Source organism: Aptenodytes forsteri, unplaced genomic scaffold (assembly GCF_000699145.1).
Source record: "Aptenodytes forsteri isolate BGI_AS27 unplaced genomic scaffold, ASM69914v1 Scaffold265, whole genome shotgun sequence".
NCBI classification, from domain to species: domain Eukaryota; kingdom Metazoa; phylum Chordata; class Aves; order Sphenisciformes; family Spheniscidae; genus Aptenodytes; species Aptenodytes forsteri.
The window spans coordinates 3,204,435-3,214,402 of NW_008796175.1; the positions used below are offsets into that span (position 1 = coordinate 3,204,435).

At 38.8% G+C, this 9,968-nt stretch overlaps 1 protein-coding gene across 4 annotated transcripts in view; it reads left to right on the forward strand.

Annotated features, from left to right (window-relative positions):
- OGT (O-linked N-acetylglucosamine (GlcNAc) transferase) overlaps positions 1-9,137 on the forward strand; it is a 29,732-nt gene extending 20,595 nt beyond the window's left edge. For 3 of the 4 annotated variants that reach the window (XM_009287632.2, XM_019474204.1, XM_009287633.2), the window contains 9 exons: positions 619-708; positions 2,691-2,816; positions 3,588-3,758; positions 3,880-3,996; positions 4,076-4,243; positions 6,068-6,220; positions 6,938-7,190; positions 7,385-7,508; positions 8,095-8,449. In XM_009287632.2, coding sequence (XP_009285907.1) covers positions 619-708; positions 2,691-2,816; positions 3,588-3,758; positions 3,880-3,996; positions 4,076-4,243; positions 6,068-6,220; positions 6,938-7,190; positions 7,385-7,508; positions 8,095-8,269 — 1,377 coding nt within the window. In that variant the 3' untranslated portion in view covers positions 8,270-8,449. Of the gene's footprint in view, positions 1-618; positions 709-2,690; positions 2,817-3,587; positions 3,759-3,879; positions 3,997-4,075; positions 4,244-6,067; positions 6,221-6,937; positions 7,191-7,384; positions 7,509-8,094 lie in introns of all 4 variants that reach the window. The other variant, XM_009287631.2, reaches the window with a different exon arrangement.
- The last annotated feature ends 831 nt before the right edge of the window (positions 9,138-9,968 follow it).

Below are 9,968 nucleotides of genomic sequence, written 5' to 3' on the forward strand. Positions count from 1 at the left end.
GTGAGGCAGCTGAACATCTGTCGCCAGCAGGCCCAATATCTCTGTGTGCTAGGTTAGCTAAAGATGCCTCTTTACATAACCTGTCAACCTGGGGTTTCTCAGATACATTGACAGTTTCTTAATTGGAGAGAACTAGTTACTGTTTAAAGAATCTGTTGAAAAGCTTCCTCAAGGCTTAGTTTGTCTGTTCAACCTGAGTCGTAATTATGATTCTTACTAATTACAAATTCAGTGGTGTCTTGTAAAAGGCATTCTTAGAGAATTTAATGCTTATGCAAATCCATTTGTTAAATTACTTTACCTTGCACTGATGAGAACATTGTATGTCTGTCTGTGCAAGATGCAGTGCCATACTCTAGCACCTGAACTAGGTAAAACTGGGGCCTGGTGCAAATGTGTCCAATGCCCAGTGACCCCCCCTTTTTTTTTTTTTTTTTTTTAATTGGACTTCTTTCTCAACTGGTAAATGCCACACAAATAAATATAATATAGTTTGTATGAAACTAGGTGTAATTTTGCTAATGTAATTTAAAATTGCAATACCATATGTTTTATAGCAAAGTTATTTTGTTTGGCAAGTTGTTGCAGATACTCAATTTTTGGTGCCTTATGTTCTAGGTATTCTGTTATGCCCTGAGTCCTGATGATGGTACAAACTTCCGTGTAAAAGTGATGGCTGAAGCAAATCATTTCATTGACTTATCTCAGGTGAGATTAGGTTTGCTAAACCTAAATGAAGAAAGAGATCAGCCTGTAGTTTGAGATTTTTAGCTGCAGTCATTTCTTGAATTAGGCTGATGTTAGTCTTGAGAATTTTGGAGTTTGTAGATGTATTGGTGTTATGCCTGGGATGCAGTGGTTATTGCATGACCTCTGTGTGTTTATTAAAAAGTAATAGTAGCAATATTGAATAACTGTTCCTATTAGGTCTTAAGATAATAGTCATATCTAAATGTCATGGATAAGTCAAGATGCCACAACTGCACATATATTTAAGCTTTCTTTACTCAGCGAAGCAGGACAGAGGCTTAATCATTAATGGGGGGATTTTGCCCCCCTATCAAAAGGCTGTTTTGGTAACATTTACAGGTGGTTTTGTCTTTTTTTTTTTATAAGTTCCATGTGAAAACTGATGGGGATTTCAGTATACACAGAAGTCAAGGAGTTGTTATACTATCTCAAGATAACTGGCAAAACCCTAAAGCAATGTGAGATAATCAGTGTACATTAATAATGGAACTGGATTGGCACCTGGACAGTCCTAGATTAGGTGATAGATAAAACTTGCATATAGTTTTTAAACTTATCATGTTGTTCAGAACCTGCTCACATAAGTAAAAATGATAAATTGATGTCAGCAGAATTGTTCTTTGAGATGGATTTTGCAAAGTTGATCTTTTAAAACGTTCTTTTAGAATAATGAGCTTCAGTTATGTTTGTGGAAAGCTGTCTGTCTCCCCCCCCGCCCCCTGCTTTTGCAGCTGTCGATGTTGAAAGCCCTGGGTCATAGTAAAACAGGGCAGCAACTTCGTATCTGTTGTTGCACTTAACAGCTATCTAGGAAAAGTTCTTTCCTTTGCCCAGAGTGATACACTGAGTTTTCTTATTTAAAATTCTTGAGTCATCAAACTCACAAGTTTGGGTTACAGTGCATCTCTTAAGAGATTTGTACAGGAGTGTCAAACAGGTAGAAACAGTTTGCTGTGATCTATTGCATTAGCAGTGTAACTTACTGAAAGTTAATAAACTAAGATGGGAACTCAGATTGTTGTCCACTCAGTGAGATAACTGCCTATGTGCATGCGTTTACCCTGCTATAAAATGTGAAGTAGCTTTCCCTTTTTACAAAAATGAAGTACTTTTATGGTGCATATTAATTGCACGGTGAGTCAGCATTAGCAGTAGCTGCAGAATAGTTAGTTGGCTTACTCTTGATCGTCAGTTTGAAGTAATTTCTCTGTATTACTTTAGTTTGGGAATCTACCACTTACCCTACATGAGCTTTGATCATTAATTAGCCTTACAGGAGTGGTGGTGGTGGGGCTGTTCTGGTTTGTGTAGCCTCAGTTTCTAGCCTTTGGTTTTTGTTTTACTGCTGCTGAACTAGAGACATCTATCAAATATTTTCTTTTATCTGCTTGTAGGTAATGACTAATTATATAATTAATTCTTGGAGGAATTTAAAACCGTTGAAAATTGTGTACCTTTCAGTATTAGACAGGAAGAGACACGTTGTAATTTCCAAGGCTTTGCTGTTCTTCTTGAAAGTCATTGGTAATACCTTGTGTGAAGTTCCACTCTTTGTTTTTGATTTAGTGAAGAACTGAAGCAGTTTCAGTGTTGCTTGAAGTTTTTTCTGTCATCCATTTGTGATATTTTTCTGCATGACTTGCTAAGCTTGGCAATGCTAGGTATCACTCCTCTGATTTGAATGTGCAGAGGCAATCTAAAATTTCTGTCAGCAACTGCTTCAACTGTGTCTAGCAAACTTAGGTTTTTCTTGGCTTTAACAGCGTTTTTTTTGATTGAGTTGAGGACTTCTACCTCTGTAAAACCAGGAGTAGCGAGATTTGAGTCTCACCTAAATAAAATTATGCAGTTGACATTTATCCATTGGTACACTGATGACTAACCATGTTTATTACTGAAAGACTGAAAACAAAAATAACTTCTATTTATTTATTCTTCAGATACCATGTAATGGAAAAGCAGCAGACCGTATCCATCAGGATGGGATACACATTCTCATTAATATGAATGGTTATACCAAAGGAGCCCGAAATGAATTATTTGCCCTGAGACCAGCACCTATTCAGGTAACTAAGTTAGAGGGCTCTGTATCTCAAAAAAACCCACTTGTGAGTATGAAGAGTTTCCCTTTTTGTTCTGGTAGAGTGGAAAAAACGTTGAAGGCTCATGTTGATCAGTAAGCGAGAGAGACTTTAGGGCTTAGCATATGTGAGGCAAATAGGATCATTCTGTTGAAACAGAGTAGTTTGGGGTTTTTATGTGCTTTATGGGCAGTTGGCTATGTCCTGAAAGGGAACTCCTTAATTCTACTGTACTTCCTGTACACGACTGGCTTTCTTGCATTAGTGAGAACAAAGAAAGGGTATTTGAAGCAGTTGTGGAAATGAGTTGTTGCGTTTTAATCTCTTTAGGCTTAGTGAAATTCTAGTTAGAATAAGTCAGAATCAATGTCAGAGTTATTTTTTGACTAAGGATTTTCTAAAATGCCTATCGAAAGAGAATGGGAGAAGCGTGCATCAGAGTCACTCTAGGCTACAGAAGTTGTCTCAGCTAAGAGAAATTGTAATCACTGATGGTGATATAGCCAGTATTCTGGCTATAGCTGCACGTAGTTGGATACTTTGGCCTTTTGCTCAAGGGATTAATTTTAGAACATCCTTGAACTGTTCACTGTCTCGGTAGTGAAAGTTTGGGGTTAGTGGTTGCTCTTCAGTTGATAAAGCACAAGAAGGAACTTGAATCTGTAGGTGGAAAATGCGACTTAAAATGCGCCGATTTTTACTTCCTTTATTTTTGTAATGCACCTGGGACTGGAGCCTTGCTTTCTTGTTTTTTAGGCAATGTGGTTAGGGTATCCTGGAACCAGTGGGGCGTTGTTCATGGATTATATCATCACAGATAAAGAAACTTCCCCAGTTGAGGTGGCTGAGCAGTATTCAGAGAAATTAGCTTACATGCCAAACACTTTCTTTATTGGAGACCATGCCAACATGTTCCCCCATCTGAAGGTACGTAGGAAGATAGGGCAAGAAAAGTAGGTGTTTTCCATAGCTGTCTTTATAAAATGGCACTTAGTATAGTACTTGGTAAGGGATCTTGTAACTTCTTAAAACTTTTTTTTTTTCACAGAAAAAAGCAGTCATTGATTTCAAGTCCAATGGTCATATTTATGATAACAGAATTGTTTTGAATGGCATTGACTTGAAGGCTTTCCTTGACAGCCTCCCCGATGTCAAGATTGTTAAGGTGAGAGCTACTCCTTTGTGTGTTCAGTCTTAGGGACTGAAGCTAGTGCTTTCTCTGATGCTTATGTGATTTATCTTAGATGAAGTGTCCTGACAGTTGTGACAATGCAGATGGCAATGCTGCCCTTAGTATGCCAGTCATTCCTATGAACACAATTGCAGAAGCTGTGATTGAGATGATTAATCGTGGGCAAATTCAGATAACTATTAATGGATTCAACATCAGTAATGGATTAGCAACTACTCAGGTGAGGCACTTCAAGATGCTGTTGTCTTGGGTTTTATGTGATGTATGCTTTAACATAACAAGGAAGAAAAACCTCCAAGCAAATGTCTGTCTTCTATCATGTTGATTTGTTTAGTTCTCATACTGAAGGAAACTTGCAAATGTGTTATAAGCCACAGATGTACTGGAAGACGATCTCTCCCCCTAAAGATAGAGTGTTTATATAAAGAGGTATCTTTTACGATACTGACTCTGTTATGTCATTTTATGAGACCTTTTATTATCACTACTCTATCCATAATCTCATGCCTTGGTTTCTTTTTATGAGTTCTTTTGTTCACAGCTGAGACTTCCTTTAAGTTGGTAGTAGGTTATGTCTTAGTTTGGTCAGTAAGCTTATTAGCATTTTTTTCTGAAATTGTTGTCCCCTGAGAATAATAGAGCATTCTTGTCTTAGCACTCCACCACCAAGATAAAACAATCTAAGCTCTGTCGGTGCACTTCTAAAACAGGATTTCTGTCTTTTGATCACACTAATATAACCCTTCTTTGTGCTTGTTCTAACTTTATATCAGCTACTTTTGGGCACAGGTCGATGAGAACTGTGCATTGTGTTTTTGAGGTCTCCTCAGTGACCTGGATAAGTAGCACTTTTACCAACTTCTGTTGAACTAAATTATCTTGTGCATCTTCTAATGGAGTCAGTGACAGTGAGTCATTGTCATTCATGTCAAGTTTGTCAACAGTGTGCTTATTTTGGCTGGCTGCACCACCACTGATCTAAATTTTAAATAGATATGTATGTAAAATATATAAGGGTGTGTGTGTGTGTATGTCAAGTTTGTCAACAGTGTGCTTATTTTGGCTGGCTGCACCACCACTGATCTAAATTTTAAATAGATATGTATGTAAAATATATAAGGGGGTGTGTGTGTGTATATATATATATATAAAGAAAAAGGCTCCAAGTACCTGTCTTGCCCTATCTGTACTGATGTTTTTATCTGTCTTTGATCCCACCATTGCCTGTCATTTAAAAAAAAAAATTAAAAATCATACTTCCATTTTACAAATCCTCAAGACTCTTGCATGGTATCCCAACTTCATCCTCTGCTGTTTTTTATAAGCATATTCTTATTCTTTGTGAAGGCTGTAAGATCCATTCTTTTTTGAAAGTCCATTAATAACTCTTCTAGTCTAATTTTCAGCATCTCCCATTATTTCTTTGTCAGCTAGTTCCTTACAGTCTACCAGTTACGCATTAGTCTTCATCTTCTGTCTTGACTATCTGTTCTGTGCCTATTGTCTTTTATCTTAAAAAAAAAAAAAAACCCCAAACCCCAACAAAAAAACCCACCACAAAACCAAAGCAAAACAAAACAAACCCGAAAAAACAAACCCCAAAAAACCCAAACAAACCAAAAAACCCCTTTGCTTTCTAAATACTTTTTTTATTCTTCCTTGATGTCTTAATTTCATTTTTGGTCTCAAGGAAATGAAGTGACCTTCAGGAGGGGAGGAGTCCATGTGTAATGCCTCTTTATATGATTCTTCTTTCCAATTATTCCAGTTACTTGGAATTTCAGGGAGATATAGCAAGGGCATGAAAATGCCCAGTGTTTTGTGCCTTGGTGGTTGCAACATTGTGGTATCCACAAATGTGTATGCATACTAGTTAAATTCTTGTTACGGGTAAGTAGGCAATTTTGTTTTTGTATAATAAAACCAAAGATATGCTTACAGTAACTTATGATACTAACAGATGTCTGTGTCTCAGGACAGTTCCAAGGGCATAGTCTTGTTTCCTGCAGTTTCAGTGTTCCAATAGCTTTTTTTTTTTCTTTAGATTAACAACAAAGCAGCAACTGGCGAAGAAGTTCCACGAACTATAATTGTCACTACCCGTTCTCAGTATGGCTTACCAGAGGATGCTGTTGTATACTGTAACTTTAATCAGCTGTATAAGATCGATCCTTCTACTTTACAGATGTGGGCTAATGTGAGTATCTGTATCTAATATGAAATCTAAGGTCAGACTTCTGGAACATAGCTTTTCTGTTCGAGTTAGTTTTAACTTGCATGAAGCTTCTGCTAACTGTTCTGTGGAAAATACTGACCCTGAGCCATTTGAATCCTTACAATGCTCATGTGGCAGGACTTACTGTTAATAGAATAGAATTTTTTAGACTGATTTCAAATCACATCTGTGCTTCTAGCCAGTGAAAAATTATGTCTTGGACAGTTTAAGTATGCTGGTACTCCATTGTGAAATAAGTTTGGTCTTCCCTAGTCTGCACAATTAAGTCATAACTGGCTTTAGCAGTTGGTAGATTGATAGATCTGAGCACTGAGCGTCTGTATCAAGGTCCAGTTTATAGTGTATTGCTGAGAGTTACTTGAGGGGTAATTTTTTTTATATTCCATAGCATGGGCCTATAAATAAATGAGATCATAAATTTCAAGACTTACTCTCTAAGTACTGCTCTATGAACTATTGCTCAGAGTTGCTGTCTCTTTCAGTGGGATTAGAAATGCAATCCTAGTTATTCCACTCGAAATGGTGATCTATTTTTTTCCTGCTCTATACCTCAGAATATTAAAGTATTGAATGATTATGCCTTTTGCTTCATTCTGTGGTAATGTGGTAATTTCTTGTTCAGAAAAGGAAATGCTTCTGACTGAACTTTCGGTATTTGCTTCTTTATTTTTGTTATAGATCCTAAAAAGAGTTCCAAACAGCGTGCTGTGGCTGTTACGTTTCCCAGCTGTAGGAGAACCCAATATTCAGCAATACGCACAAAACTTGGGTCTTTCCCAAAACCGAATCATCTTTTCTCCTGTTGCCCCCAAAGAAGAACATGTGAGGAGAGGGCAATTGGCTGATGTTTGTCTAGACACTCCGCTTTGCAATGGGCACACAACTGGGATGGATGTACTCTGGGCTGGGACTCCCATGGTCACTATGCCAGGTAACGCAGTGGGGAACCTGCATAGAACAGATGGGTTTGAATATTATTAATTTTTTAATAACAAACAGCAAGCCCAACAAATTTTGTTGCCTCTTGTAGAGGCAGAAGGAAAGTAACTCGTACTCTGCAATATGTTACTTGATAAGCTTACTCCTGTTATCAGGGTGTTTTTTTTGTTTTTTTCTTTTTTACAGGCGAGACTCTTGCATCACGAGTTGCTGCCTCCCAGCTTACTTGCCTGGGTTGTCTTGAGCTCATTGCAAAAAGTAGACAGGAATATGAGGATATTGCTGTGAAACTGGGAACTGATCTGGAATAGTAAGCAAACTTGTACTGTATAATATGGTAACATCAAGACTTTTAAGTGCTGTATTTGGGCACAGTGCTGAGACTTATCAGTAGTTTTAATCTTGCAGATAAATTTTAATACTTAAAATAGCTAGGCAATCCTCATCTAGAGGTTTCTTGTCTTGCAGTTAACTCAGCTTCTGCTTTTACAGTAAACTTAACAGCGCTCCCAATTGAGTAACAATGCTACCTGTTCTGAAGAAATTGCTCATGTGCAGGCTCTTACCTGGTAAAAAATGCGATATAGTTCACCTTTTGTTCTTTTTAAGTTGAAGGTTAAGCAGTTTGTCACTTACTGCAAGTTAAAATTGTGCTGTAAAGTTGTCACAGTACAGATAATGTCACAGCTCTTCTGAGTTGAAGTGGTCATGCTGGTCTGTATCAGAAATGATGAGGGGATGAAACAGCAGTATGAATTTGGTGGAAGTGGGGGAGCAGATATTTTTGAAACAGTTGTACTGGCAGTTCTGGGTTAGCTGAAAATAGTAGATTTCAAAAGTAAACAGTATTATGCAGTGTTTGGAACCTCTCGTGACTGCTTTAACTCTTTTTGTAGCCTGAAAAAAATACGTGGCAAAGTCTGGAAGCAAAGAATATCTAGTCCTTTGTTCAACACGAAACAGTACACAATGGACCTGGAGCGGCTTTATCTTCAGATGTGGGATCACTATGCTGCTGGCAACAAACCGGACCACATGATTAAGCCAGTAGAGGACAGTGAGTCTGCATGAAGAGAGACTGTGTGCCCACCCAGAACTCTCCAGGAACTGAGCCTCTCAAACACTTCTGCAGAGATGATGAGCTAAAAACTGTGCATTTCTACTTAATCTGCCTGGTACTCTGTGGCTGAAGTAATACATGATGGTGATTAAAGCACAGCCAGACTTATTTCTTGCATGATAGGGAAAGACTCAATAGAGCCTGGGATCCTTTTATTCCATGAGGAATTTGAATGGGATTGAGCCGTGTACATGTTGAGCCTGTGTGTATGAGTGAGGTAGTGGTTGCTGGGGGAAGTTTGAACTGCCCAACCAATTATGTTTTCATGGATTGATTTAATCTTCCTATGAATCTCTCCTTTTATGTGGATTGGGAATTGGAGCATTTTAACATTTGATTTTGGGTACTCCTGTTGGTATATGTGTGGTTCTCCCACGAGAAGATTTCCAGCTAGCGAGTGTTGTTCCCTGCATTAATTTCTAAACTGTGCGGACTGAAAGGGCATATTTGCTGGTGTAGTCTTTTTTTATAGGTTTTATAAACCACTTGAGCCTATATCAGCCTTTTAATGTTTGATCTCTGTTTTGGAGCTCTCTGTAATGTGTTGGTTTAGATAAAGACTTCGGGTTTTTTGGTTTTGTTTTTAAGCTTCTCCAATAACTCAGCTAATTGGCTTCATGATGGCAGCTCCTATTCTTTTGAAAAACCAAATTTGATTTGAAATTAATCCTCCCCACAAGCGTTTGAGGTAAACACAAACTGGTGCCAAATACAGATCTTTCAGGAATGATTGTTAATTATGTATAGACGTGCAGTCCTAGGTACTGTAGCAAAGACTTTAAACAAAAAATAAAGCTTTGGTTTGCCAGTTTGATTTGACCAGCGTTTCACGTTTTCTGCTTCCTTTCTTATGCTGCTGTCAGAAAAGTACTCTGAACTGCTGGCCTTTCATCTTCATTTCTGTAATTTTGTTTTAAATAATGCTATTTATTTCAGCAGAAATAATCCCAGGTAAGTTTAGATCTTGTACACAGATGTTTCTGTTTCCACTAGGTTAGACTAAACCCACCCAAACATGAAAGCTCTGGTATGTGTGTATGCTTAATTTGGAAGTATTTTGGGGCCTCACAGCAGCTTGTTTCTTCTGGCCTTCACGGTGCCATCATCTCAGGTCACACTCTGTAGTACCTTGAAGGTCATGGTCTATGTGTAAATTAATATTTTTGTTTTGAATAAGCAACAATAGCATTCCCCAACTCCTAAATACCTGTGTCGGGTCAGAGACTGCAATTTGAAATGAGTGTCAACCTTGCTAATAGTGCTAGGGGTGTTGCCAATGTGTAGCAGGTGAGTTTGTCTCCTGGTTGCGCTTAGCTTGAGACTCCAGTTTCTGCCAGGTGCTGCTGCTTGGTGTGCCAAGGTTACCTGGTCCCTGCTGGTGCTGGGTGTACCCTGCCTGATGAGCACCCCTTTTCTTGGTGGGGTGCTGTTGCTGCCTGCGTGCCCTGGGGAGGAAGCCTGGCTGTAGTTACTCTCGCACCCTGTCCTGTTAGCAACAGCTGTCTGGTAACACGAGGCGGGTTAACAACCCGTTTACGATCTATGTCTCTGTTTGCCGATGGCTGAATCCGCTGTTCAGCTGGAGCCGATGCCGACTCCCCCGTCGCCAAGAGCGGCGAACCCATGGCGGGCTCCGTGGGCTGTGTCTGC